We start from the raw sequence: 27,971 nt of genomic DNA, 5'->3' as shown, positions 1-27,971 counted from the left end.
CGAATACTTTTATATCCCATTCATGAATTATTCATATGTGCCCAAGTTTAACAACTAATTAAAAAAAAAATCAAATCTCGTGCATTAAGATAGAGAAAAGCATTCATTTATTGGAGAAAAAACGCATTCAACTGCACGCACGCCTGACCCCGTCAGTCGATTTATACGCAGCCCATTTAACGTTTCCGTTTATCCGCCGTCCATGACGTCCTGTCCCGTCCCGTCATTAACAAATAGTAGTGGATTTAATACAGCATTTTGATTTGGACCTTTACCTACAAAACTAACAAGCAAAAAAATTGAGTTGTCCAGCACCCTCCGTTTAGTGTGGAGGGTGGAGTGAGGGAGAAGAAGAAGAGACTGGCTGGTAAACAAGTAGTCAAATTAGTAAAATCATCCCATTCAAAGGAGAAGAAGCAGGAGGAGGTGCAAAATTACCCCCATCCACTCTTGTTGTGCTTGAGCTTTAATCCATTCTTTAATTCTTTACGCTGAAGCATATTCCAGTTTTCTTCTTTTCTTCTTTTTTTTTCGCCCCTTTTGTTCGTCAGTTTCCTGCGACTGCCCACAACCGATCTTCCATCTCTCCAACATTTTTCTTTCAGGTATTACTGTCGCCAAGCCCATTCCGTATCATTTACTTATTCTTTTTACTTTCTTTTTTGTCTTTTCTATGTTTCTTAGCTTTATTTTATCTGCTGATAATTCTAATATTCAGCTCGTTATCTTTAACAGTCTAAATTAGCCAATTTTGGTGGGTTTTGGATATCAAGTACAGTTTCTCTCGGGGAAAAAATTGGAGCTTTCTTATTGTTTTGTAACTGTGGTTTTGGGTTCAGAAAATTATAGCTGAAGATTACATTATTTTCCTCATAACAATTGATTAAGAATCTGCGTAGGATTGATTTTTTTTTGGGGGGGGGGGGGGGTTGGGGTGTGACGATCTGCTTAATTTTGGGACTGTAGTTGACTTTATTGGTGTCAGGTAACGGAAATTGGAAATCTATTTTTTATTAATGTTAAAAGTTGAAGACTGTCTGCTTACAATTGCCTTTATTTTCACGGATTTTTGTAGCTACTTACTGAGGCTTCTGCAGTGATCTAAGTGTAGCCCTGGTACTTTTGGTGCTCGATCTTTAATTGAAAGTGGAGTACGTTTCTAACATTTTGGATCGAGCTATTTAGTTATTTGAAACTGGACTACAGCTTACATTTCATGTCAGAACGCAACCAGCTAAACATTTCTTGGGCTTTCAATTGGTTAATTGTAACTTAATTACTGCAATTAAAGATTATTTACCTTGTACGTTTTAACAAGCAGAACGTTTCGATTGGCTCTTTAATTTGGTGCATGGTATATGTTGCAGGAGTTACAGAGAAGACGGAGCAGTTTGAATATTGGATCAGAGAGTTGATTTCTTTTAACATATGGATCAAAGTATTTCATTTTGTGTTATCCCTTCATTTTTCATTCTTTTCATTTTGTTAATGGCCATGGCTTTAATTTGCTGTCAGTGAAAATTTTTCAGCAAATTCAAAACCGTAGCTTTGTGTCACGATATTTCCTCTTGTGTCATTGCAGTAGTCCCTAAAATGTCCATCGTTCCTATTTTCTGATGCAAAACTGCATATATGCTGCAATATGTATATTCATGTTGTTGAATTGGGTGCTGGGTGTTTTATCTGTGCTGGAAGTGGTGGGGCAGTGTGTTTGCTAATCAGTATGAATTTTCTTGATTTATTCTGGCTAAGTGATTCATCATATATTTGGTCATTTGTTTTGTTGGTCTGTGGTCTTGCTTGTCTTGAATGTGATTGTTCCAATGTTCCACATGTATATTATTAAATTTGGCTAAAAATTGCTTTTATCTCAGGATGAGATTTCTTTTCAGTGATACCTTTCTTTATATGGTTTTTGTATTGCTTTTACCTTTCGCTTTGATTGGTTAATATTGGAAAGGATTCAGTTTTGTCATTGTTGAATTTAGCAAGATAATATAGCTAGTGCTAGGATATCCTTCCCGGATTTTGTTAAACCACATCTCAAAATTTTTCCAATTTCTCTTTGGTGCTGTTGGCTTCGAATAAGGGCTGATTTAAGATTTGCCAGCATTTTTGAACTGCATAAAAAATTGAAATTTCTCTTCTGGCTGCCTTTTCTTTTTTCCCTTTTCTGGGGAAAGTTCTTCTGTTCACTTAGCTGTTGTCTGCTTGTCTCAGCATTGCCCTCTGTATCTTCAGCTAGAAGCTTACTTTCCAGTAGTTTAAATCGGTTCTAATGTACTTCTGAGCCTGGGATTCTGTCATATCTGGCAAACAGGGTTAGAATTCATAAGGAGTGTTAACTGTAAAAGTTGTTTCCACAGCAAGACAGATAAATCTCATAGAAGAGAACTTTGCTACTAATTGTTGAATAAGTGCTGTTTATAAATTTAAAATGACTGAACTGCATTCCCTTATTATCCTCTTGAGGACATCTATATGTTATTCATATATCAGCTTGAACATGGTATGTTTGATCCATACATTGCTGCATTGATGGCTGAAACATTTGGATGGATACAGAACTTTTAGAAGATGCCAAGCAGCATCAGAATGGAGACTATGCCCTTACTGGCGACATAGAACATGCCCAGCTGGGAATGTTTGATAAACCCCTTCCTTGTTTTGGTTGTGGAGTAGGATGGTTTTCGTATGTCCTTACTTTTTTATACATTTTTCCTTAATGGTGTTTTTCTCCGGGTTTACATCTTATGGATTCAAATTCTTCTTGCAGTCTTCTGCTTGGGTTTTTCTGCCCCTTGTTCTGGTACTATGCTACTATTCTTTACTTTGGGAATTACTACCACAAGGATCCCAGAGAACGAGCTGGGCTCGCTGCTAATGCAATAGCTGTAAGTGTTATCTCGCAGTCATGCAGTTCTCTATATGTTGTCATATTCACTCTTTCTGTGGTATGGGGATTGATTCCATTCTTGCAGGGATATAAACCAAAAAAACGATTATTGAGTCATTAGTGATTTACTGTGTCCCTTTGAGGTGACATGACCTTTACCCCTGCGTTATATTCTAGGATTCTCGCTATTTCAAATATTGAAAAGCAAGTATGTCTTCTTTAGAGCCTGCACCATGGTATGACATGTAGGCATGGATTGCATTTGCCTAATGCTTGAAGATGCTCTGCACTTTCATCATTCTCTTATTGCTTGCTAATATCATGTATACAACGATTGCAGGCTCTGATATTTACTGTTGTTGTCCTGATTGTTGTGGCTATTATTCTCTTCTAGTCCCTAGGCTCTCAGGCTTTATCAGTTTCAGCAGACAATGGCATGAGATGGATACCTGTGATTAAACAGCATCCTACTATGGGGGCTTTTCCAAGTTTTGCTTGATCCTGGTCATCCTCTCAGTTTGTCATGTAGTATACAACTCATGTATCATAGGGCCCCTGAAGTTCAGTACAATTGGGTCCAACGCCTCCCTAAAAAAGAAAAAAAAAGGAAAAAAAAAGGGTTTTCAAGTAGGTTTCTACACTTTAGAGGGTGGAAAAAGCAATAGTTTGATGTCATAACAAATTAGATTACTTTCAGCTAAAGTCATTGGAAGCTAGCAATATTTGGCGTATTCTTCGAGTTCAATTGCACCTGATGCAGCCTTAACAACATGTACAGTTTTTTAGTATGATTATGTATGAATGAAGAAGCTTGCTGGGAAATGTATGATTATCTTAGCCATATGCTATGTAGCCCATTAGAGGTTCTTTGCTTTGTATAGAATTAACACTAACTATTTGTATTTGGACACCCATGGTAGCTTGCAATTTCCCGGTGTGCTTGTCATGACTTTTGATAGACGCCTCAGTTTTGGCAGCAACCACAAATTTCCCGGTGTACAGATGTATGCGCACGCAAACAGCCCACGAGACGAGACCAAAAAAAAAAGAAAAAGGGTAATTTCTGTTTAGGGAGTTGAAGACAGAACAATCATGCGAAAGACTGGAGCGATTCTGCTCTGTCGTTCTCTGCAAAGTGATTGAAAAGGACTTGTTACCAATTAAGTACGCGTTTTTCCGTTTCATTGTCCCGAATTTTAACCACTCCTCCTTTGTAAGATCTGCTTGCTCTAGACTGAACGCGGAAGGATGACCAAGACTCTCGTCTCCTCTCCCCTCATGGTTTTCCGCATTCAGCCAAATCGTTCATGGTTTTGAAAGAATACTAAAGAATTGAGAATTCCAAAACGATACCAAGTGAAGTGAATGAGCTGCTCTGCTCTGCTCTGCCTGGCTGCGCATCCTAGTCGGCTGCTAATTTTGGCCGTTATAAAAATTAAAGCACGTTATTGTTTACTTCATTTGTGGATCGCTTGGTTCATCGGCAATCTCGGGGAGGAATCTTCAATTGATTTTAAAGCTAAAAGTTCCCTGGATTTGTTACGAGCAGATAGATGTTAGCTGCGTGAGACCAAAGTTCAAGTTACATTACATGGACAAAATACGCGTCATTGATTAGGCTGTCATTCTTCTTGCCAGAAAAGCCAAATGCGTGAAAGCCGTCATGCGAGTCGCCTACTCTTAGCACTCTTCAAGTAGTTTGATCCACACGCTACTGACCACCATTCCATTCCATTCAAGTAGAATACTACTCTTAGTTCATTATCAAAAAAGTAAAAAAAAAAAAAATTAGAATACTCTTAGCTCAACACAACTCAAGAATAAAAATATACCTACCACTGATCCATTTTCCTTCCATCCTAAAATCCATAGCCCTCCCCAGCACCAAATAAAGCAACTCATTTTTTTAGCACCAACTGCTCGAAGGGCAACGAAAGCAACAAAAGAGAACGAGGAGCCGAACATTACATTTCTTAGCGCTGCTACAAGTACAAGCAAAGAAGGCAAAGGAAAAGCAAAAGCAATAAAGAGGGAACAAAGGTTGTTTCACAGAGCGCTCCTCTTCATCTTTTATCAAAAGCAACACAAGCAACTAAAAACCATGGAAGATGGGGAAGACTTGACCCCCTTTTGGGTACCAAGCACCAGCAATCGCGGCCGTGTCCGCCGATTTCGCCACGGCCTATCCTCTTTCTTCTTAAGCTCTGGACTTTTAGTCTCCGTTCTGCTGATAACAGCTGTTTCCTTCTTGGTTTTGGTAGTCCCTGCAACCATTTCTTTCTCTTCTCAAATCTTTAGGCCAAATAATGTTAAGAAAAGCTGGGATTCTCTTAATTTGGTATTAGTTCTAGTTGCATTAGTCTTTGGATTCCTCAGTAGAAACAAGAATGAAGATAGAAACTTTGAGGAGTATCATGATACTACTCCTACTACTACCAGAACTGAAACCCGAAAATCAAATCCATCAACCGCACAGGGATGGTATAATTACTCCCCTATTGAAGCTGAAAAAACGCATCAGTCAAATCCTCTTCAATGGCATGGATATTCAGATCAGACGGCCTACAACAGTACTTCTAGTACTGATAACCAAGGTGGACTGCTGAGGAGGACATATAGCTCATATCCTGATCTACTTGTAGCCTCCTCAAGATTGGCCTCCGGGGATGATCCGTGGATGTGTTATGATGATATGATAATCGAAACTCCCCGGTACTCCCGCACCGGCGAGCTTCATCGTCGACGAAGCTGGAAATACACATTTGATGATTCCCAGCTGGAAAGCAAGAACTTTTATGTGGATAAATTTGCGTACCCTCATCCTCAGGAACGACCCTCAAACACTCCAGCTACTCCCCCTCCATCTTCTCCTCCGCCAGCTCCACCATCTCCACCGCCAGAATCACCACTACTGCGGCCTGCTTCACCACCACTGGATAATGAAAAGCCAAAGCGAGTCCATCAAAGTGTTGCTCATCGAAGGGAGAGAAGGAGAAAAAGAAGGGATAGTCAGATGGAAAACAACGAACCCATCTCAGAACCAGCCACACCGCCTCCTCCTCCTCCACCGCCGCCGCCGCTGCCGCAATTTGTGGATCAAAAGAGTGGCAAAAGTGAGAAGAAAAGAACTGGGGGAAATGCAACCAAGGATTTCTTGAATTCTCTTTACCATAAGAAGAAGAAGAAAAGGCAGAGGCAAAAAAGTGTTGAAAACTTTGATGCTTTGCTTAACGAGCCTCAAATGCCACCTCTCCATCTTCAACTACCACCACAATCTCCTCCTCCTCCTCCTCCGCCGCCGCCGCCACCCTCCGTCTTGCAGAATTTGTTCGCATCGAAGAAATCCAAAGGAAAGACAACACATACAGTCATTTCAGTTCCCATTCCGCAGCTTCCTTCCAGACACCAGCCCACGCAAAAAGCTCTGCAACCAGTGAAAGTGAGAAGCTTTGACAGTGAGGAAGGTAATTCAAATAGTGGCGGAGAATCTCCACTAGTTCCCATACCTCCCCCGCCGCCTCCTCCGCCGTTCTTCAAATCTCCGGCGTGGAAGTTTGTACTTCAAGGTGACTATGTGCGGGTAAATAGCAACCTGAGCTCACGGAGTGGGTCTCCGGATCTTGATGACGTGGAATCGGATGGCACGCCCACAGCTGCTGCTGACGGAGGTGATATGACGCCCTTCGCGGCGTCACCATTGTTCTGTCCGAGCCCGGACGTGGATTCAAAAGCTGAGAGCTTCATCAGCAGATTTCGGGCCGGGTTGAAGCTTGAGAAGATAGATTCCATGAACAAAAGACACGGAGTGGGCTTGTCTAACCTCGGCCCAGGTTCAGGCCCAACTGATATTTGAAAGTTTTCAAGTTTTCATGGAAAAAAAATATATTAAATTCTGATTTATTGATTGATTTATTTTTGCCTGGGGGCGTAAAGCGTGGTAGCGCACACCAGCAGTTTGTTCAGCAAGCCAACTAACTGGTGTTTTGATAGCGTGTATTTGTATGTTAACAAGAGTCTGCTGTCAAGAATGAGATTGCTATCTCTGAACAAATGTATCAGTGTGGCGAAGGACGAGGAAGTTAACAAGTTCGGATTATTTAGTTCAAACAAAGATGAAAAACATAAGTTATATCTCATTCTCGAGTTAATACTATGTAGTTAGCAAAGTGTATTTGGCCATTTGCGGCAGCATCCTTTTTGATATTTTAGTCACCCAGTGCAATTTCACCGGGGCAAGCTGCTTTCTGCGGAAAATTTTTGAGGGAGAACAAAAAGATGAGTTGGGAATTGGTCAACATGTGACAAAATGGTAGTAGTTGGTATTAGTTGAGACTTGGAAGACTTCCATGATGTTGAAGCTTTACAAACAATAATATGACAATATGCCAACTGTGACGGTTAACTTCAATTTAGGATGCATGAGCTGGTTACAAGCTCAGCTCCAACCAGCCAAGTCCAATTTGATCCATAAACATAAACGGCGATCATGCTAATAAATTCTTAAAGCCACCAATTCAAGATTTACTTGGTACGTTGCCAAAACCTGTTTCATACCTAAACCGTGAATAAACTACTACCAAAATTTATGGCATACAAAATTCCACGTGAAATCCTCAGTACCACTTTTTCAATCGCAACTCAGTGTCACTTCCATATTTATATTAAGTATCCGCTTTATTTAACTTGTCATATGCTGTTTATTTAAATTTTTTCTACCCTCACTAGCCTCACATGATAAGTGGGATTAACACTGTATTTGACATGGAATAGTGGCACTTAGGATCCCAACTGCAAAATTCCTAACATCATCATTTCTCATTCCCGTGGACTGCAACTCATTTGGTGAACCTATCAAAACTTTACAAGCGAACTATTTGTTAGTCTATGGAAGGATGGATGCTAGTTGTGCGTCCAGCATAATTCTTGATGATAAGGTTGATTTCCAGTCATGAGGCAGATCAATCGATTCAAGTGCTTACAGCCACCTGGATTTCATTGTCAAGGAGCTTCTCAACAAATTGATTGATGACATTGCCTCTAGCCTGTCTCAGGTGCAACAATGAGAGGTGTGAAAGGCCATTCTGGCTCACAACTATGCCGTGAAACGAGAGATACGTGCAAGTAAATAGAAGTCATATGAAATGCACCTTAATTCCAATAGCAATTGCAGTTTTCAGCTTGAGCAGTTCACCTAATCTTAAAGATCCCCCTTTCTTATCCCTGACAAACAGGATTGGTACCCCTCTAGAATGGGCCAAGTTCGGCAAATGCTTTGACAGCCACCGTGGGTTGCAATCTGATGCTAAAAGAATGGCCTGATGAGAGGAACAAGCATCAAAGTTATTCATTCCTTGACAAAATTTCAAGCTTATAAACCAAATGCTATCTCGAGAACTTGTCTGATATGCAAAATCCAGGATCAAAAAATTTTGGTGCTGAGAGAAATCAACAAAATGTGAGTCTAAACGGTATTACCACACTAACAATGTCAGCTTAATAGTCTTCTACATCCATCAACATGTTATGATTTCATGATTTTATTTCCATATGTTTTTGAGGCAAATATACAGTGTTTTAACGACTTCTAGTCAGCCACAGATTGGATTCAGATGAAGCCTGAGAGTTCTTAGAGCTACAATAGTAAAGTGTAGTCTGGAAGTACATCATGCAAGAGCATATCACAGGATTTTCCAACAGAAAGACATCTCGCCCTGAGCTCTGAAATTCAGAAAGGCATTGAAGGTTTGGAAAACATCATACCATATTATAAGTATTGATCACTTGGGACATAGTTAGTCATTAATCAGGTTTCAATTATATTTAAAGAAATTTGACCTCTAATTGCATGTACATGTCACAGAGATTTGGTGTTCTGAAGGAAAAGGGAAGACAGCAACGCTTTCTATGTAATTACGTGTATGCTTTACAAACCACCGAAACCTAGTCCAAGTAATCGTAGCATGAAACATCCGAAAACCAATAGGACCAATAAGCAATTGCAATAAAAAATCACGCAAATAATGTAAATGGTGATAATATCACAGAGTAACAAGTCAAGAACATAGAGAGAAAAATGGTATGGAAGAAAGTAACCTGGAGTTGCACCGAAGGCATCTTCATATTGTGGCTGCCGTGAAGAGACTGCTCCTGAGGGGAGCTTTTCACTGAAGAAAGAGATTGCATTCGTTCAAGCACACGCGTGACATCATTGACCCCTACGGAAAATTGTTGCTGCCCACACCAATGAAACCATGGACAATTTTAGATTAAGCTTTTCCACTGCCTTAACTCTTTAGCAAGTACTAGTATTTAGTATGAAAAGCAGAAAGTTAATTTTAAAAAAAAATAATAATAAAGGGAAAGAACCAACCTTGAGCCAAACTTTTTCAGGCAATGCTCTATCCAAATTTCTTGCAGATTCTATTTCCCTGTAATCAAAGCCTATCAGATCAATATAATCTTTGGGCATAGTATGTACAACAAGACTCACCTCCGAATCAACTCAAGGAGACGAAGGAGACTTTCTCCTTCATAGCAGCTGGAAAAAAAAAAGGAAAATTAATAATTAAAATTCACAATAAAAGTTGGCACCAAATAAATTTACGACTAGTACAGTTTTCGAATAAAAGAAGCCTTACAGTTGTTGCTTAGGATCAGAAGTGCTGAGTTCGACCGTGGAGGCTTTGTTAGGTTTATTTCTGCTCCTCATTTGCTAGTAAATACACTACTGCCTTTCGGAATTTCCCAGTGACAAACCCTAAATGGGAAGCTTCAAAATCTAATGCACCAAGCCTAGCTCAAAATAGAATTCCAGACAACTCCTAATTAAAATATTTCACCAACGATTTTTGCAGGAGTTAAAGGTCATAAACGAAGCTTTTATGCAGATATAAGAACTCCAAGATCAGTTTTTTTTCCCCTTTTCGTACTAGTAAAATTCAACTGGAGTTATTACGCTCTGAACAGCAAAGTCGGGAATTCTTCTCCCGCCGGCCGCACCGCAGTTTGTCAGAATATATATGCTCCCTATCCTCCCATTTACGATAACGGGTCATTGACTTGACCTTGACCCTTTTCAGTTACCGTATGATAGGCGTTCCCAACTCTTCCCTTCCGATATTGATTTGGTAAACTCAAAAGTCTAAAATCTAAACAGTTGCTTTTTTTTTTTTTTTTTTTTTATCAGAGACGATGACTGTGTATAACCTAATATACCCTATACCAAAGGGAATGACGGACATAAAGACACCCAAGTATAATCCGAAGGGGATTAAACTATCACCGAATTAAATGGATGCACTATGCTTCCGCCTAAATTTTTTTAAGCAAAACCACTTTTTAACGTGCCAATTGATGGGAGATAAGGTTGTCTTCCACCCCACTAAACTTTAATATTTTGATAGTGGCCACCAGATTTTGGGCTAGTGGTTTAAAATCTAAAAAGTTGCTGAATTGATAAAATTATATATCTGTTTGATAACTAATTGAATTATAGCATTGAATTGAAAAATAAATTGCTTAGGTTTGTGTATTTTGAGAAAGAGAAACAAGTAAAGAAAAGGGTGCGCATGTGCAAAAGAAAATAATGAATAATTAAGATGTGTTTGAATATGCGTGTATCGAATTAAAAGAGAATGAGTGTGTCGATTAGGATGTGTTTAAGTATCGAATTAAAAGAGGACAAATATATATTTTGTGAGTGTGCAGTCAATTCAAGAAGATTTCAATGCAATTTTTTTTTCACTTAAAATTTTGTACACCAATTAAGTAATGCTCAATATATTAAACTGTGAAGCATTTATGTCACTAAATATACCAAATTCAAAAAGTTGTCTACGCAAATTAAGTAGTGGTTAATAGTATATTAAGTGATGATGCATTTATGTCACTAAATATACTAAATTCAAAAAGTTATGACTAAATTAATCTTCAGCATTAAATAGAGGTATCAAACAGGACCAGATTTTGTGAAACTATTTGTTAACCATGATTAACAACCCAATTTAATCCTAATTAGTCCCAATACCAAAGGCGGGGATTCCACAAAGAGTAGCAGTCCCACGCCTTCAAAGTGTCCCTCACAACTTTCAAATTGAAGTTGGAACTGAACAACTACTAGTCGGTCGAGTACTACACTACTAATTGCCCCTGTAGGGTTTCTATCCCACATCGGTTTCTGGGGGGGTTGGGTTTGGGTTTATTAGTCCCTGGGAGCTCCTCAAGAGTTGCCGGCTTTTGAGGTGTCTTCTGGGATAAAGTTAATAAGCAAAAGTCTTGCCGTTTCGGTAAAAAGACAAACGATGGGGACACGCAGGGGAGTTATACTGGGGTCTAGAGGAACTGGGTAGTCAGGCGGCCCTACTGGCTTGTCCCTGTGGGGTTTCCATCCCACATCGGTTTCTGGGGGGGTTGGGTTTGGATTTATTAGTCCCTGGGAGCTCCTCAAGAGTTGCCGGTTTTTGAGGTGTCTTCTGAGATAAGGTTAATAAGCAAAAGTCTTGCCGTTTCGATAAAAAGAGTACTACACTACTAAAGGCCTGTTTGGAACCTGTTTTTTAGGAGTTTGTCTAAAACTTTATTGTAGTGCACTGTAGAAGTTTTTGAAAAATTTTTGTAGAAATTTTTGTAAGGTGAAAAACTTTTTTATAGAAGTTTTTGTAATGTGAAAAATTTTGTAGAAGTTTTTGTAAGGTGAAAATTTTTTTTCCTTTTTTTTTTCTTTCTTTTTCTTTTTCTTTCTTTCCTTTTTCTTTTCTTTCCTCTCTTCTTCTTCTTCTTCTTCCTTCCCCCTCCCCTTCCCCGTTACCTCTGCCTCCCACCGCCAGCACCACCTCTCTTCTTTTTTTTTTTTCTTTTCTCCTCTCCCCCTCCCTCTCCCTCCCCCGCCACCCTTTCCTCCCCTCCCCCTGCCACCCCTTCCCTCCCTTCCCCATTCCCCTCTGCCCGCCCCTCTTGGGCCGCCATCCCTCCCACTCCCTTCCCCCCACCCCCTATGCCCATCATCCCTTTCCTCCCCTCTCCCCGCCACCCCCTCCCCCGTTCCCCTTCCTGCTTCTCATCTTCCCTCTGTCCCTTTCTTTTTTTCACATTTTTCCTCTCCTTCTCCTCCCGTCTCCTCTCCTTGCTCTTGCCGGCAGATGAAGCAGCGAAATGAAATTTTTTGTTTTTGGCAATTTTCCTTCTCCCCCCTCCTCCCCTTCCCCCGCCACCCTCACCCTCCCCCGTGCGATCTGGTCTAGCGATCAGATCAGCCAAAAGGGAAGGGGAAGTGGTGGGGGGAGGAGTGGGGGAGACGCAGAGAGAAAAAAAACAAGACAGATGGAGGATGGCAAGGGAGGAAGAGGGGGAGAGGGAAAAAGGGCAAAAAAAAAAAAAAGAAGATTGGCGGCGGCAGAGGTGGTGGTGGGTTGGGGTGGGGGAGGAAGAAGAAGAAGAGAAGGAGAAGGGATTTTTTATTTTTTTTTGTGTTTTGGATATTTTAAGTGTGTAGGTAAAAAATTTTGAGAAGTTTTTTGGGGTTCCTGTAGCAAAAGTTGTTAAAAAACTAGTAGGTAAAAAACTTGTCCAAAAACCTGACTTCCCCTTATTCCCATTAAAGACGAGAATGATAAATAGCATGTGGAGAAGTTGAATTCCTGGAAAACAGAAAACAGCCAGGTGCTGCTCTAGAGTCCTTCAACAGACATCGCGTACTTGTAACTACCAAGGCAACGGCAATCATTTCTGGCTGGCTAATTGGGAGACTACCTCTCCAAGAACTGCGTCTTGCTTTACATAATCAACCCACCTCGCTTTAATTCGAAGGATCTCCAGGCTTTGGTTCACGTTCATAGCGAATGAAGGATCCACTCGGGGTGCAAAGAAAGCTTCTATTTCATCTGCCATCTCGTGGCTGCAAAACTGAAATGGGAAGACGCTTTTAGACGGGCTGATGCCTCTGGAAAGGAACACAAGGGTGGGTACATGCATAACTCCTCTTGCTACCTTCTTTCAATCATTCTCTCTTATTTCCTAATGTACTGCGGTGCTTATCATTAACTCCTGATGCACATGACAGTGGTTACAATGGCATACCCACCCACATAGGATGCCTACTCGCCAAGTATAATCCACAAAATTTACTTTTCTATTGAGCCCAGAAGTAAGGGGGAGATGACGGATGAAGACTAAAAGCAATCATGCATATTCGTTTCCATATTTTAGCCTTCTCGACTTCAAGGAAAGTGAAACACTGAGGAAAAGGTAGAAATTAACTCTGACAGACTCGGTCACTTACAGGTGTAACAATTTTTCTAATGAGAGGGTGGAGTAGGGGACCAGTTCCCCATTTCTTCAGGATCATATCCCACCTCTCCTGCATTGATCCCAGACATATATGACTCAGTGAAACACAATATCTGGAATCTAACATATATATATGTGTGCAAAAGAAAGTAAATACCACAAGTCCTGAAATACCATCTCTAGTTATCCTGGATAGTTTATGCATATACTTTTTATGCAAAAGATTTTGAGTAAAGATCCAGAGTCAATATTCCAAGGCGTTTATGATTCTGAATTTCCTGACAGAGAAATGTTTCCAGGCAGCAACTTTTCCGATGTTGCTGTTCAAGGTTCTATCGAAAAACTTTCTTAACTCTCTGATGCCTACCTTCAACCATGTCCAGGCTGTTGATCTGCCTTCCAAGCTTATTCCCGAAGCAACATATATTATATCTTGACTGCGAACCTATAATGGAAGAATAATGTCATCAGTGACTGTAATTTGAACTGGAAACAGAAATGTTCTTCTTAATATTCATGATGTTCTCAACCAAATATACCAACCTCATCAGAAAACATGAAATCCAGAACTTCCAATACTATGGTTGTGTCTGAAGAACTAGCCAAGCAGCCTACAGATTTGAAACATAAGATCCTAGAAAAAACAAGCACTTTCATAACCCAACATGGAAAAGGACGTAGAAACAGGTGAACAACAGGAGGTGAAGTATTTGGATAGTAAATTATTTGAGATAATTTTGTGAAAAAAATACTGTAGCACTTTTTTGATATGATGTATATGAGATAAAAAGGTAATTGAAAAATGTGTTGATGATACAAGCAAGTTAGTGTGTGTAAATAAGGTGTAATAATTTACAATCCAAACACAAAGTTTCTCATATCAACAAGGTACTTGGCCCCCTCATCTGGAAAAAGTTAACTGGTTCTTACGCAAAATCCTAGTCTTCTCTTGCACTGCGTCAACTTCTCTATATAACCTTAGAAGATGTTCAAGCCCATTCCTAATATCATTGCTGGTATTCCTCATCACAGCAATATAAGCAGCCTGCAGAACATTCTCATTAAATGGATCACAAACACAGGGAAGAAGATCTGGAAACTGAGTCCTCCAGTTACCTTTCTGGTATCAACTGGAAGAACTGTAGTTTTCTTGTCATCCAAAAATGCTTGGAACCTCTTTAACGCTTCTTCACAAGTTTCTCTATGACCAAAACGAACCAAAGCCATCAGAACTTCTTCTCTCATCAAGGCAGTTAACTGGCTTTCCCCAGGTACGACATCCCAACCTAAACTTCTGCACGTATGGCAAGTGAATCTTGTGAAGGCTGAAGAGATGGGGCATATGGAAGAGTAGCCATGGAGAAAAAATTGTTAAGGAGAAGAATGTTGGAGGAGCAAGGGGGTCCAGGCAAGAAGCTTTATGAGATCAATTTGCCTGGCTATGAATCTGGAGTTGATCTACTTAAGGTTGACTTCCATAATTCAGGAACAGGGAATAGAAATATCAACATTAATATCTAGTAAAAATATCGATGTTATGGTAAATAAACCATGTTAATTATGTGAAAGCTACAGAGTTGAAAATCTTTAACATTTTTTCGATTGATGGATCCTTTTTATGAATATGGTTCCCTTGACATGCATTCAGAGAAAACAGGTAGAACCAACTACATTTAAGCAGTTCTTAATAGTACTCAGGAGACAAATGGAATAGACAAGACAAGCTTTATGATCATTTATGTAAGCCACTCTTACTCTGCACACAATAGTAGAAGATTGATAAAGAATTGTTTCAGAGTGGCCAGCAAATCTGGGATGGCATCATGAGCGATTTTTGCAACATTTTGACATACCTGTCATGAACATCACGGGAATTAGTTGTGTTCTGAGGCATGTAAAAAATTAGCATACTGAAGAGAAAATAGTACATCAATTAGTCTTGACAATGTGATCTGCTCGAGGTCCTTTTCGTATACTTCAATCAGTGAAAGCAAAGATGATAATGGAATCTCGCAAGCCTCGCAAAGAGCAAATGTATCATCCAAAATGCCTGCACAGGAACTTATTCAACACCGTGCAAATGAAACAAAAAATTAAAAGACTGCACCTATGTTGTCTGACAGGTAATTTACTTACGTGACAGGAAAGAATAAGCTGTCACTACTTTTCTCCCTAGATACAATCATTTGTCAAACGCATTCATGCATGCTAAATGAGCAATTCTGACACAAAACTGAGTTTACTGTGAAAGTTTCAAGTTAGTTGCTTGATATCTATCAATAAAAAAAGTGAAGCCCACCGCTTAGCTCTGATCAGGTTTCAAGAGAGTGAGTCAGTTCAAAAGCATTGCTGCATCAAAATTTTCGAGATTATTGTGAAAGAGGTTTTACAAACCAAATTCATCTGCTGCTGATATGCAGTTACTCTTTATAGCTTTAGCCAGTTGAGTTAAGAGGCCATCATCATATTTCACCCGATAAAATCCAGCTTGGTGGACATTTGCTTTTATCCAGAATTCCTCCTGAAAGTCTTCTGCACTTTCCTTCTGATGCATGTTTGAGCTGCCTCCTGTATGACAAATATCCGATATATCCAGTTCTCCAAATTCTGATTCAAGGAGGAAATTTGTGCGCCTATCATATGAACCAAGGGACAAGGTAATTGGAATGATCCAGTACCGGCCATCACCATGCAATCCAGAAGACAGAAATTGTGTCTGAAAACAGATAAGAAATATATAAGATTTTCCAGTAATACAAATTTGTCTCATCAACAGTGAATCCAAACTTTGATACTTGTGATTTTCATTGAAGATGAAAACCTGCTTAAATTCCAGACTGCAATCTTTTAATGATAGTGAGATAACTGGATAGCCTGTTTGCTTTGTCCATATGCTCATGATTTTGCTTACTCCAACACCAGATACTTCGGACAGAACACTCCATAGATCTTCTGTCTTGGCGTTCCCCCAGGCATATCTTGCCATGTATGAACTCAAAGACTTCTGACTCCAAAAAGCATACAACAGTTAACAGGTGAGGCTGGTTTTAGTCTTCTATTTGTTTAACAATAGTATCAATAAACACAAGGAGCTAGGAATGAGGATGAGTCAACAGCTGCTACATTAGGTTCCATTTCCTCGAATCAAATAGAGTTGACTTGTGCCAATTAGGGAAGTTTTTCTAAGGGATGCTTGGACGTTGGTATAATATAGATAATTGTATTTAAGCACAACAATTTTATGGAGGAGTTTAGCTGTTCCATAGCAACTATACCATGAAATGAGCAGACGTCACTTCTTAAACAACAAAGGAGTTCTTATTACTTAAATAATCAATATTTTCTGTTTTACTTTTGGATTTTCTGGTTGGCCAGCATATCTGACTCTCAAGAGTATCGTTTTTGGTCTCAAATAATCGATATCCAGATGAGATAAATAGAAATAGAGGAGAATAGAGATAACAGAGAAAGAGAGAGAATTCTATGCACAAGTTATTGTTAAGTTCCTTCTTCAAAATTTTCACAACTATTAAAAGGAAGGATCAGGAAGTTGGTATTTCTTTCCCTTTCCAGGCCTCTGATAGACATTCAAAGGTGCAAATAAACAGAACAAGCCTAGGAGTAGGATAAAGTGGTAGGTGAGTGGCAGGGTTGATTTTGTCATCAAAATTAATAGTGCTGGAGTAGCATTGTTGTGGATTTAAAATGCACAAGATAGCCGGAAGGGTAGATACAATAGCTGTTGGAAATTCTGACCACTAAAGATGTTTTCTACCTTTGAACTTGTTGGGTACATAAGTTTAGGACTATAAATGGCCATATATAATGTCATTTTGGAGGGAGATGAACTTCAAAGAAATTAATTCCGTTGGTCAAATACTGTACAAGTTATTGTCTAACTTCCCTACCTGGAATATTTCATTGCCAAGAAAATCCTGCAACATTCGAATGACAGCAGATCCTTTCTTATAGCTTATGGCATCAAAGTACTCGATGACTGAACGAGCATGGTGTATTTCCACCTGCAACATTCTTTATGTGAACAAACAAGAACTGAATCACATGGAACAGTCTTGGTTGATCGTGATGTTTTTCTTTTAACCTCAATTGGGTGCGATTGTTCCAGTGCATCCATCTGTAGCCCATCAGTGGTCTCTTGAAGCAAATGATTCCAAATTTTCCATTCTGGGAATAAAATATCAGTAACTAGATAACTCACCTGAAAGGATCACGTTTGCAAAGAATCATAAGAAGGGAACTATTGTTACATTGAGAAGAGACCTATCAAGCAGATAAAAGAGAATGGAATCTGAAAGTAGTACCCAAGTAGCAAAACCCTCATTAAGCCATAGATGAGTCCACCACTCCATTGTTACTAGGTTGCCGAACCAGTGATGTGCAACTTCATGAGCCACAACAATGGTCATCTGCAATAAGTCCAAGAGGGTAAAACTTAAAAGACTTCAGATACCATACAAACCACAAAGTACCAGGTAGCAATGTCATCACTGCATTATCAGGAATTTCCGGGGATAATGTGTTTGGTTTTAAATATTTGCTAATAATATAAAAAAGAAAGAGAAGTGAATATGCAGCCAAAGTCATGACAAACCCTCTGTGTGTTAGCCACTGAAGAGTGCAAGTCATCATGAAGTAATTCATTTTCACGATAGATAATCAAACCATAATTCTCCATTGCCCCACCAGAAAATTCAGGAACAGCAACCATATCCAGCTTAGGAAGTCCATAAGGGAATGTGAAGTACCTGCATATTCCACTTTGCCAATTAGCAGTTGAAAATACTAAGTTGATCTAACTAAAAAATCAATGATTCGAAGAACAATACAAATGAAGAAATCCTGTTCTCTGAACATATAAGATAAGGACGTTGAATTCTAATCATGATAATGATTTATCAAAGAATGCATGGACATCTTTCCTTGCATAATCATACTAATTCTTAAATACGTCATACGATTCTTATGTCTAAATGTTATCTTCACATGATTCAGTTTAACTATTTATGGGTTAGCAATGTAAATCCTTTGGAGATTTTCAAATTGATTTTCCTGAAAGCGAAAAGGTTTTCCTCACATCGAGCTACATGATAGGCATACAAAATGCAACACCCTAATCTGAAGTCACTGAGTCAGTTGACCATCTTATGATTACGGACAGCATTTGAAAAACATTGACAATACATCTGGTGTGCATTTTACTTGCTTTAGCATCATAGATAAGATACTTACTCTTTGAAGAATTCAAGTGCCTTAACTGCAATTTTTAAAGCAAATTTTCCCTTTTCACTTTGACCAACAGGAGTGTATGCACGCACCTTGATTCCTGCAGAAACAATTGAGGGAATTTATAAAGTGGGGATACAAAAACAATCATATTATAATATCCAAATTGAATTATATGCTTACCATCGTCAGTTGTGTCTTCAATGTAATCAAACAGTCCGACTACAACTGCAACCAGGTATGTTGACATAACCACGGATTCCTCAAAGTAAATAGTCTTATGACGCCCGTTATGTTTTTCCAGAGAAACTGGCATGTTCGATAATGCTGTCAACTCTAGTGGTACATTGGTTAATGTTATTTTAAAGGTAGCCTGGAAAGAATGTGTAGTTAGCATATCTAATAAGATCAGTTTCGTAGATAATTACGATTTGAAGCAGTTGACAGCATAAACGTCAAAGAGCTAACAAGGAAAAGATGAGGCAAGCAGAGAATATGTTGCACCCAGTTGCACTTTTATATTATATAAAGAAGTCATTAGCCAAAAGTTTGAGTTGGCTTCAACCCAACATGCAGACAAGCGTTGCAGTAGACTTGATAAACAAACCAAATTCTTCAAGACAGAAAAAATTTGAGGTTATTACTAACTACAAAAACCATGTTAAAAAGTCCTTTTCTATATCAACTTTTTTGGTACCATAGAGTTCACAAAGCAAATGGACTGGCAAACGTCACATAATTCATTAACATGCTGTATTGAGAACTTTCTAGTCGGAGCATGCATCCTGCTTGTAGCTGATCTTCAGTATTCACAGTTTTCCAGCTCAATGGAAATTGTTCACCATATTGACAATTGACTTTGGACATAACTATTCAAATACAATTGAGTCGCCAGTCCTCTGATTTGAAACTCTCCATCCTTGAAACACTAAGACACATTTAACATAACATGTCTGAGTCCTAAATGGTCAGACTTCAGTATTCTCCTGTTATGCTTGAGACTCAAGTTCCCGAGTTTATTGAAAATTAGGGACTGAAGACCAAGAAAACTAATACCACGAGAAACACCGTAACTATCACTTCCATCAAACTTATTACATGATGGACATACCACAGGTGAGCTGAAATCAAGACCTCAACATCTAACAACAAATCAGTAAGTCAGAACTTCAAGGTCAAACTCATTTGTGAAAGATCATTTGAAACTAATGAAGTTCCCCTGAACTCAAGTGCCTTTATATTTGTATCCAAATTCTCAATGTAAAATTCCTATATTATCATTATTCAAGAAAGAAACAGCTAATAGAATGCACACTAGTTACTGCGCTTTCACCAATCAACCTTGAAAGCTGGTTCATCCCAGCATGGAAAACATGGTCTTGCATCCACTGCTTCAAATTGAGTTGCAACCATATTCTTCTTCACTCCTCCGTCCACATAAGTACTGCAAAAGTTAGGTTCCAATGTTAGGAAAGTCAGAATTCAATCCAGTGAGCTCATGAGTTTCATTGATGTAGTCATCAGCGAAACTGCAAAGCTCAATTTTCTGGTTCTGATTTGAAAAGCTTGTTATCTCCAATTAGCAAGACTCCAAAACTAAATTCATGAGCTTTCCTTCTCGGATAATGACTGATTTGTCTATGGGAGTGACAACCAATTCAAATGATCGAAGAAACAAAGGATAGAAAAAGAGAGAGCACCATCTGTATAAGCCCTTCAGTTGTTCATTAAGAGTTCCAGAGAAGCAGATCTTCAAAACTCCATTTCCAGTTGCTAAGGAGTCATTAAAGCCTAAAACAAGTATCTCATCCCCATTATCAACTATAATATCTGTTGGAATATGATTCTGCAATATAAAGAACACCTTAATCACGTCAATCAAACAAAAGTCAAGAACTCTCAATCATATCCGACATAAATAAACGAGTTGGGTCAAAGCACAACGTACATGGTTTTCGGAGCTGGTAAAAGAGACATCATCAATCGCTAGGTCAAGAGTATTCAAGACCAGGAACTTTGTGGCTTGGACAATAGAGATGTCAATTAACACAATACCGGAAAAAGTGCAAACTTGAAGATCAAGATTGAGAGTGAGATCATAGCGTTTAGGGACTGCAAAATTAGGAAGTCTGGTTTGACCTTTGAACTGCTCAAGCTTCTTTTCCCTGGAATCCATCTCCCTGCCTCTCTGTCAGTTAGTGCAAGTGAAAGAAGGGATGATAATAAATTAGTAATACACAATAATAAAGATCCCCCTTTTGGTCACTATCGCCTTGGACCCAAAAGTCAAGATTAATAATTTGCTAGTACAACAAATTGTTGGTTTAAAAGCCAAAGCTGTGAAGCCGTAATATGTGCTGTGGATAGAACTCAAAAAAAGAAGACCAGTACTGGTATCTTTTTTTGGCTCATATATGGCAAAGTGAGTCCATCACTTTCAGGGTCATCTTTCTGGGCAACAATTTTTACGGGTTATCAACAGCAGTTAGAACCATCATATTAGACCCAGGTTGGTGTTTATGTTGTACATTACCAAAGACTGTAGCTTTCCTACATTTGTCGGTGCATGGGCTCCAATTCACCTTTCCGGCAACCCCCATTGTCAACGACAAGTGATGATGAGTTAAAGCTACACAAGCTGTTCGGCTTTTTCTTTTACAAATAGTTGTGCTGATGCGTTAAATTTTTAATTTTTCCAAATGTATGAGCAATACTTTTCCTCCTTGAAATCCAGTGATTGATGGAACTTCATTCCCCAAGGTTGGTTTTCATGATTTGACAACCAAAGTTAACTTTGAACTCCCACGTCTTCTTGATGGCGCGAGTCCTCAATCAAGTTTGAAAAGATGGCAACTCGTTTTAAAACTAGCGAAATTAAGCACGGACAAGTGTTTTCTTGAACATTGGGCTTTAAATCGGAGTTTCTAACACATACAATTATCTGGATTGGTAGAAGTCAAAACAAACCAGGGTTATGTTGTTTCTAGACTCCTCCGCTACTTAACTGAAATGGTTAGGTTTTTCGAAAAGGAGCAATAACAGTTTCGAGTATAACCGTAACAACTATTTGTGAACAGTGTAGCACCTTTTGAACAACTAGTAGTTTATTGTCAACTAGTTCTGCGACTTTGTAATAGTAACTAAATATCATATGTTAGTTGTAAAGTTGTACAAGTAGTTAAAAAAAAAAAAAAATTGGAACTTGTTTAAACAATAGTGTTACAAGCTGAGGAACAATTGTTCAGATAACCGTTATTGCCTCTTCCAGTTTATTTACACGCGAACCGCTGCGCATTTGACTGACTGCTCATCTTCAATTGTCAAAGCTCTAAGTTCTCTGGGGTACTGTTCTGTTTATGCCTTTTGAATACCTGCTACAAGGTGCAATGTTATGTTCCACCAATTCTTTGGTGAGAACTAGAAATTAATCCTGTGTCCGTAATGATCAACTTCCAAAATTAGGAAAAACTTGGAACTTTGAAATTGATAACTTCATTAAGCAGACAGCATGAAGACAGTACAAATAGACGTGTTGGCTCACTGCATGCCAACTTGATTCAGGCAACATAAACAGCAGTAGACCGTAACACAGCATAGGCAGCTGAAAGAAACACATGCATGCAGAACTACTCCAGTGGAGCATCTGGACTTAAGGAGTACAGTTGGATATATGTTTTTGTCAACATTAACACACAGTTTTTCCGTCAATTGGCGGCCCTTTTCCATTCCAATCACTCCCTAGCAATTGGCTGGATGAGGAAGTTTACACTTCTCGGGCAGCTGCGTGGCGAGGTTTGGATCGATTCCAAGAGAAGGCAACCAGCTGGAGCTCTTGAAGGAGCAAAGACAAGCAACGTCTGCATGTTTAAGTGCAGCGCAGCAGGCAGATGAAGGATCGGACGGTTCGGGAGGAGTCACTGCTGGCTTGCACGACATCAGCTCCTGAGCCGACATCTTGCATATTGTCTGGCCATGCATTACCACGACATTACTAGCAAAAGCAACTAGGAAAAGAACTAAAACAAAGATATTCTGATAAGGTTTCATCTCCATCGGGGATACAGTTGCGCAAACTCAGAAATTCTTTATAATAAACTCAATGTAATGCTTAATTGTGGGATAGAGCACTAGAGCATCCTCTATATTTATAGGCAGAAGCAGATCATTGTTTATATCATGATATGAAAGAAGGGAAAGGTGGGACTACTGTCAAGAGCGTGGAGCTACAGATAAATGGTGGGGACGCATGGGATAACGCCAGCCCGTGATTGCATATTGGCTTTTTTATTTCTGGCAGAATTTGGTAGTCACGGGCCTTGGATTTGTGGTGTAGAAGGTTAGAAACCTCCTCCGCCACCTCTTTTTGCATGCTATTCATTACCAACAAATATTAAACCTACATAAAAATCGTTTTCATTGGTACTTCAATAGTCAAATTCAACATGCCGGCCCATTGGTTGATTCGGTCATGCTACCTTCGCCATCCTATTGTTCAAGTAGTTTAACGTTTAGCTAGGCAGTGGACCATGTCATTTGCTGATTAAGGAACAACCGTTTATCTTTATGTACGTGAAGGATTACATTTTGTGCGAAAAGTCATTATTGTTGCTGATCTTATTAACATTAACCCTTGCTTACATGTAGGTGAAACGTCTCTTACATATCTAGCCTTCAATATACTTGAATCGCAAACTTTCCCCAGTACGTACGATTGCTTTTGTCCAATCCATCATTCCCAGATCGTAGGAACAACCAGTTCATTTGTAAGTGTTGCGATCACCAAGCATTACGTACACATATTTGTCATGATAGAACTTAAAAATACACACCAACTTGTCCAATTCATAATGCGTAATTGGTTTTGCCCGATTCCACCATTGATCCAAGTTCTCAATTGCCGAGTTTAAATTATCGTTAATCCGGCAAGTAGTGAGCACTCAAACCAATCCGAGCTGTTTTTAAGCTTCGGATGATAATGGGATTATCTTTTGCTTTTTGTTTTCGATCCAAGTTATATTATGCTGATTAAGAATGAAGATGCTACCGAATGCTGAGTTTCAGAGATGGCATCCTGATAAGGTGGTGCCAAATCAAAAGTTTAAAGAATAAATTAGATTGGTGAAAATTCAACGGAAAAGTGGTTTCTGTGAAACGATCAAGTAAAAACTGTAAAAATTCTTCCTGAGGTTCAAGTTATATCAAACTACATTCCCAAGATGGGGAAATGGACAGGAGAAATGGAGTTTATTTCCCCACCATGCTTACCGAAGAATTTCATGTACAACGTACTTCAGGGTTCAAGAGTCATGCGCAATTGCACACGTCGAATGGATTAGAAAGGGTAGGGTTCCTCTACAAACCATTCGAGCTAAAATTGATTATAGTTCCCATACAATTCGAACTCTCTGTCACAATAAGTGGTTGTAGAGGCTGACCAGAGCCACGGAAAAGCTCTGCTGCTGCTATTGATGTTTCAGAATGCACAGCAGAAAACCTCAAGCATATTAATCTCATCAAATACCAACGCATAGAATTTTTTCCAACTTTGGCTATGTGAAAGCTTGCAAAGCATGGGCAGTTGATGTACAATTTCCCTGATAATAATATTTTCACTGAACCTGAAATGCTCCTGATAGAAGTGTTAACTGCATCTTGCAAATTCCAAGCACTTGCAGAGAATACCTACCCCTTCATAAACTGCTTTTACATATTAATATCGTATGGTATGATATGACATGTCAAGAAGTGGAGATTCTTGACCATCCAGGTTATCCATTTCAAGCCCATGCTTTCAGCAAATAGATTCTGCCTTCCAGTAGAAAGGCCTCAGACATTTACACAATAGCTTCCTGATAGGAACCAAGTCTGAGTTCCTGAATATTCATTCAGCCCGGGGAGGCTGTAAATCAGAGCAGTTGCAGCCAGGGATTCCAATTCTACTTAGCCGAGGATTGTCTTTCTCGCACGTATCCAATGAGTTTGTGATTACCGCAGAATCCACCACCCGTCATCATTAAAAAGACAAAAGTAGAAATAACTTAATGCTTTACCATCAAATCAAACAGGCAGGATCAACCAATCATCATCATTAACAACACAAAAGTAAACACAACATACAACCAAGTTCCACAAGTTATTAAAGCACTTCACTGCAGAAGCGAAATTAAACATTTCATTTGCAATTAAGTCACTTTGTGGAAGCTACCTACTTGACAGGAAATACTGAAATAACTTAAAAAAACTAGTAACTGGCTATACGAGATGCTAGAGTTGACCTCTTTTGGCAATAAAGAAAACAGTACACTAGATACTCCAAAGATTTAGCAATCTATTACAAAAAGGGCTAGCTTATTACAGAAATTCAACAATAACTTGTACCATGGCCCTATCTAAGATTCTAACTATGAAGTACAACGGCTATTTCAAGATAAAGTTCCCAAGGAAAAAAATTTATCACGTCAAAGGGATGATGCAGTTCTTAGATTAGAAGTGAAACCTCACGTACGCTCCTATATCTACTGAACTTTGCATTCTTTTTTCCCTTTTTCTGCAGTAAATCTACCGAACTGCAGAATAGCTCCAAATCCTTCAAGAAGTAAGCCAATGAAATATGACGACAATGACAGCATCTAAGCCAAATCAAACTCAATCAAAAAACATGACAGGAATACATGAGCAAAACTTACCATGCTCACAAGTCATAATATGAGGTCTAGTACTTGGAATCTTTGCTCAGCAAATACTTTTTGAGAACATCCATGACTGAACCAAAATCGGCCTTAACTTGTACTGGCGGATTTGCATACTGGCATGCCATGTCTTTAATCTCCCTAGAATGGTAATCAATTTTGGATTGGGTAAATTTCAATCCATGAGCTGTACTCACCACCACGGTCCTATCTGTTGGCCCAATAACTCCACTGTTCCTCAGCTTTATCAATGCAGTCAATGCCACGCCAGTGTGAGGACATATAAACATCCCAGTGGAATCCGCTTGACCCATAGCATCCATCAACTCCTCTTCCGTCGCCTCCTCAACAATCCCATTTGAATTCTTCAATGCAAAAACCGCCCTATCGATAGAGACAGGGTCACCGATCTGAATAGCAGAAGCAAATGTAGTATTAGCCTTAACAGACTTGAATTCTTTCCAGCCTGATTTATAGTACAAGTAAAGCGGATTGGCATTTGCAGCTTGAGCACAAACAAGCCTTGGTATTCTATTAACAAGCCCCAGTTCTTTGCACATGTGAAACCCTTTATAAAATGCATAAATGTTCCCCAAATTTCCACCTGGAACTATCACCCAATCAGGGACTTCCCAGTCAAACTGTTGCAAAATCTCAATAGCCGCGGTCTTCTGCCCCTCCAGCCTCAAACTATTCAATGAATTTGCCAAATATATAGGCAGCTCAGCTGTGACTTCGCGAATCAGCTGCATACAACCATCAAAATCAGTGTCTATGCTCAAGACAAAAGCCCCATTCGCTATAGGCTGAACCAGCTGAGCAATGGATATACGGTTTGCAGGCAGAAACACAATGGAGGGAATCCCGGCAGAGGCGCAATAAGCGGATAGCGCTGCAGACGTGTCCCCGGTTGAAGCACAGCCCACTCCCACCACAGGCCGCTTCATTTTGCGCAACCGATTCACTTGACTCACCAAAACAGTCATCCCCAAGTCCTTAAAGCTCCCAGTATGGCTGATCCCACAATGTTTGACCCACAAATCATTCATGCCCAGAAACTGTTTGCCAAAACGCTCTGCCCAGAAAAGGTTCGAATTTCCCTCAAAAGCACTGACGATATCATCACTATTAATTTCTGGCAAGACCCATTCTTTCTTGGACCACACACCGGACCCATAAGGCCACGTGGTCTTCCCAACCCTGGAGTCAAAAAGGGCCCGCCAATACTCGCCGTCGTATTTCTTCAATGCATCCATATCATGCTGTACATCGAGAAGCCCACCGGAGCGGCTCCGGTAGACAATCTCGTCGAGAGAGTAGGACTCGGTGGAACTCGGGTCGGGGTTAAAAGGGACATATTTGGCGGAGAAGTTATGGGTTGAGGTGTGTCGGCGCGCCTCGTCACGGATGTTCTCATTGGTTGGGCGCCGGTGTTTGATGGCTTGTGGAGAGGCGCTGGTGCCGGCCGAAGGATCAGGTGAGGACGTGGGGAAGGCAGTGGCTTTGACTGTGGTGAAGTGGGTGGTTGTGGGGTGTTTAGAGGCGGTGGGTTGGTGAGGTTGAGGATATAATGGAGAAGAGAGGAAGGGGGATCTGAGAAGTGTTGACGCCGCCACCATCGTAAGGAGAGAGAATGAGAGTTTGGAGGCAGGCGAGATAGCGTTTTCAGGTTAGTGCCTGTTAAGTGAAAAGGAAGTAGGCACTTGGGCTCCTGTCTATTTATAACCCCGTCGTTCGTAGCATTTAGCGGCTTCCTATTTCCGAGTGGTAGTGCCGAAATTAAACACCACCTCATCGACTAAGCATGTGAAACTCAAGCAGAAGGAAATAGGGAAAATTTCAGAAACCTCTCCAAAGGTTTCCAACTATTTCATTGGCCTCCCTTTAATTTTTAAAAATTATACTAACTTCCCTTGAGGTTAATTATCTTACACTAATATTTACATCCAATCAATAATTAAAAATAGGCATTCGAAGAGAGATGATAATGTGATTCCATCATTACCCCTCATTTACTATATTATTTAGTTAATTTAATACAAATCCACACATTAAAGAAAAATACTAAAATTTACTACTTATCATTAGCGATCATGTCACATATAGTATCAAAAAATAGTATATCTTCTATATTCTTCACTTGATACAAGTTTCAAATTATTTTTTCAATTACATAGCGACTATCAAATGTGATCAACAGCAAATAATTAAAAACATTTGCAACTGAAACATTACAAAGTGTACACTTTAACATCATAAGTATCCCGTCAACATATTAAGTGTAATTTTTGAATTTTTATGGTATTAAAATTTATTTTTTGTAATATTTTGGTTGTAGATTTTTTTTTGATTATTTGTTGTTACTGATGTTTGACAATAGATCTATGAGTGAAAAAAGTCATTTGGATTTTACATTAAATGAAATATATATATAATGATATACTATTTTTTGATACTATATGTGATTTGATTTCTGATGATAAATTCTAATATTTTTTTAATGTGTGGGTTGGTATTAAATTAACTAAATAATATAATAGATAAGGGGCAATGGTGAAATCATGTTATTTTCTCTCTCTTGATATTATTTTTTAATTGTTTGTTGGATCTAGATGTTATAAGATAATAAATCTCAAGAGATATTAGTGTAATTTTTGAAATATAAAGGGCGATCATTGAAATAATCAGAAAGCTCACAGGAGGTTTCTCCAATCATCCCAAGAAAATATCTTCTATCTAGTATAAATTATTATTTACACCACCCAAAACAAGATTCCTACACCAAAAAAAAAAAACCTTAAAAGATGACAAATTAAATTACTTGCACCAACCAAAATGAGTTTAACAAATTAGTTTTC

The 27,971-nt window shown here is 39.2% G+C and overlaps 5 protein-coding genes across 12 annotated transcripts; 2 read left to right on the top strand and 3 right to left on the bottom strand.

The window, feature by feature from the left end:
• The first annotated feature begins 253 nt into the window (after positions 1 to 253).
• LOC113769542 (60S ribosomal protein L18a-like protein) lies at positions 254 to 4,101 on the top strand. Of its 7 annotated transcripts, none has more exons than XM_027314017.1 (6): positions 257 to 426; positions 552 to 605; positions 1,368 to 1,438; positions 2,566 to 2,692; positions 2,777 to 2,894; positions 3,291 to 3,770. In XM_027314017.1, the coding sequence occupies exons 3-6, from the start codon at positions 1,429 to 1,431 to the stop codon at positions 3,393 to 3,395; spliced, it is 360 nt and encodes a 119-aa protein (XP_027169818.1). In that variant the 5' UTR covers positions 257 to 426; positions 552 to 605; positions 1,368 to 1,428; the 3' UTR covers positions 3,396 to 3,770. The 7 variants fall into 7 exon arrangements, with proteins under 7 accessions (XP_027169821.1, XP_027169818.1, XP_027169817.1 ...); XM_027314016.1 differs by adding an exon at positions 1,076 to 1,116 and having other exon boundaries at positions 257 to 605; XM_027314015.1 differs by adding an exon at positions 1,076 to 1,151 and having other exon boundaries at positions 257 to 605.
• A 632-nt stretch (positions 4,102 to 4,733) lies between these two features.
• LOC113767473 (protein enabled homolog) lies at positions 4,734 to 7,064 on the top strand. Its single transcript, XM_027311580.1, has one exon. The coding sequence runs from the start codon at positions 4,998 to 5,000 to the stop codon at positions 6,747 to 6,749; it is 1,752 nt and encodes a 583-aa protein (XP_027167381.1). The 5' UTR covers positions 4,734 to 4,997; the 3' UTR covers positions 6,750 to 7,064.
• Positions 7,065 to 7,364: 300 nt separating this feature from the next.
• On the bottom strand, positions 7,365 to 10,042 carry LOC113767331. Its single transcript, XM_027311383.1, has 6 exons — positions 9,535 to 10,042; positions 9,387 to 9,434; positions 9,267 to 9,324; positions 8,990 to 9,127; positions 8,044 to 8,211; positions 7,365 to 7,938 (listed from the first exon to the last, which is right to left on the bottom strand). The coding sequence occupies exons 1-6, from the start codon at positions 9,603 to 9,605 to the stop codon at positions 7,864 to 7,866; spliced, it is 558 nt and encodes a 185-aa protein (XP_027167184.1). The 5' UTR covers positions 9,606 to 10,042; the 3' UTR covers positions 7,365 to 7,863.
• A 2,387-nt stretch (positions 10,043 to 12,429) lies between these two features.
• On the bottom strand, positions 12,430 to 20,858 carry LOC113768854 (aminopeptidase M1-like). 2 transcript variants are annotated; one of them, XM_027313360.1, is made up of 19 exons: positions 20,373 to 20,851; positions 20,125 to 20,270; positions 19,766 to 19,868; positions 18,608 to 18,797; positions 18,431 to 18,524; positions 17,793 to 17,946; positions 17,503 to 17,607; positions 17,283 to 17,399; positions 17,089 to 17,202; positions 16,002 to 16,184; positions 15,575 to 15,896; positions 15,109 to 15,230; positions 14,936 to 15,033; positions 14,297 to 14,474; positions 14,111 to 14,225; positions 13,724 to 13,791; positions 13,548 to 13,625; positions 13,173 to 13,250; positions 12,430 to 12,796 (listed from the first exon to the last, which is right to left on the bottom strand). In XM_027313360.1, the coding sequence occupies exons 1-19, from the start codon at positions 20,598 to 20,600 to the stop codon at positions 12,614 to 12,616; spliced, it is 2,676 nt and encodes an 891-aa protein (XP_027169161.1). In that variant the 5' UTR covers positions 20,601 to 20,851; the 3' UTR covers positions 12,430 to 12,613. The 2 variants fall into 2 exon arrangements, with proteins under 2 accessions (XP_027169161.1, XP_027169162.1); XM_027313361.1 differs by lacking the exons at positions 12,430 to 12,796; positions 13,173 to 13,250; positions 13,548 to 13,625 and having other exon boundaries at positions 13,732 to 13,814; positions 20,373 to 20,858.
• A 3,699-nt stretch (positions 20,859 to 24,557) lies between these two features.
• LOC113767445 (threonine synthase, chloroplastic-like) lies at positions 24,558 to 26,836 on the bottom strand. Its single transcript, XM_027311547.1, has 2 exons — positions 25,111 to 26,836; positions 24,558 to 25,010 (listed from the first exon to the last, which is right to left on the bottom strand). Exon 1 carries the CDS (start codon positions 26,730 to 26,732, stop codon positions 25,137 to 25,139), a length of 1,596 nt encoding a protein of 531 aa, XP_027167348.1. The 5' UTR covers positions 26,733 to 26,836; the 3' UTR covers positions 24,558 to 25,010; positions 25,111 to 25,136.
• Positions 26,837 to 27,971: the final 1,135 nt, after the last annotated feature.

Source organism: Coffea eugenioides, chromosome 4 (genome assembly GCF_003713205.1).
Source record: "Coffea eugenioides isolate CCC68of chromosome 4, Ceug_1.0, whole genome shotgun sequence".
Classification (NCBI taxonomy): Eukaryota; Viridiplantae; Streptophyta; class Magnoliopsida; order Gentianales; family Rubiaceae; genus Coffea; species Coffea eugenioides.
Note: the sequence above shows the minus strand (reverse complement) of the source record. Positions and strands in the feature narration are given on the sequence as shown.

Bases quoted from the DNA above. Each gene is read 5' to 3' on its own strand.
- LOC113769542 (XM_027314017.1), top strand. The intron at 2,693-2,776 runs GTATGTCCTTAC...TTCTTCTTGCAG, and splicing joins TGTGGAGTAGGATGGTTTTC to TCTTCTGCTTGGGTTTTTCT. The intron at 2,895-3,290 runs GTAAGTGTTATC...ATTCTCTTCTAG, and splicing joins TCGCTGCTAATGCAATAGCT to TCCCTAGGCTCTCAGGCTTT.
- LOC113767473 (XM_027311580.1), top strand. From the start codon at position 4,998: ATGGAAGATGGGGAAGACTTGACCCCCTTTTGGGTACCAAGCACCAGC.
- LOC113768854 (XM_027313360.1), bottom strand. From the start codon at position 20,600: ATGGATTCCAGGGAAAAGAAGCTTGAGCAGTTCAAAGGTCAAACCAGA. The intron at 17,947-18,430 runs GTAAGTATCTTA...TGGAATATGCAG, and splicing joins GCACTTGAATTCTTCAAAGA to GTACTTCACATTCCCTTATG. The intron at 13,792-14,110 runs GTAAGAACCAGT...TCAAATCTGTAG, and splicing joins AGAGAAGACTAGGATTTTGC to GCTGCTTGGCTAGTTCTTCA.
- LOC113767445 (XM_027311547.1), bottom strand. From the start codon at position 26,732: ATGGTGGCGGCGTCAACACTTCTCAGATCCCCCTTCCTCTCTTCTCCA.
- LOC113767331 (XM_027311383.1), bottom strand. From the start codon at position 9,605: ATGAGGAGCAGAAATAAACCTAACAAAGCCTCCACGGTCGAACTCAGC. The intron at 9,128-9,266 runs GTTGGTTCTTTC...TGGTGTGGGCAG, and splicing joins CTGAAAAAGTTTGGCTCAAG to CAACAATTTTCCGTAGGGGT. The intron at 7,939-8,043 runs GTGCATTTCATA...CACCTGAGACAG, and splicing joins CAATTGCTATTGGAATTAAG to GCTAGAGGCAATGTCATCAA.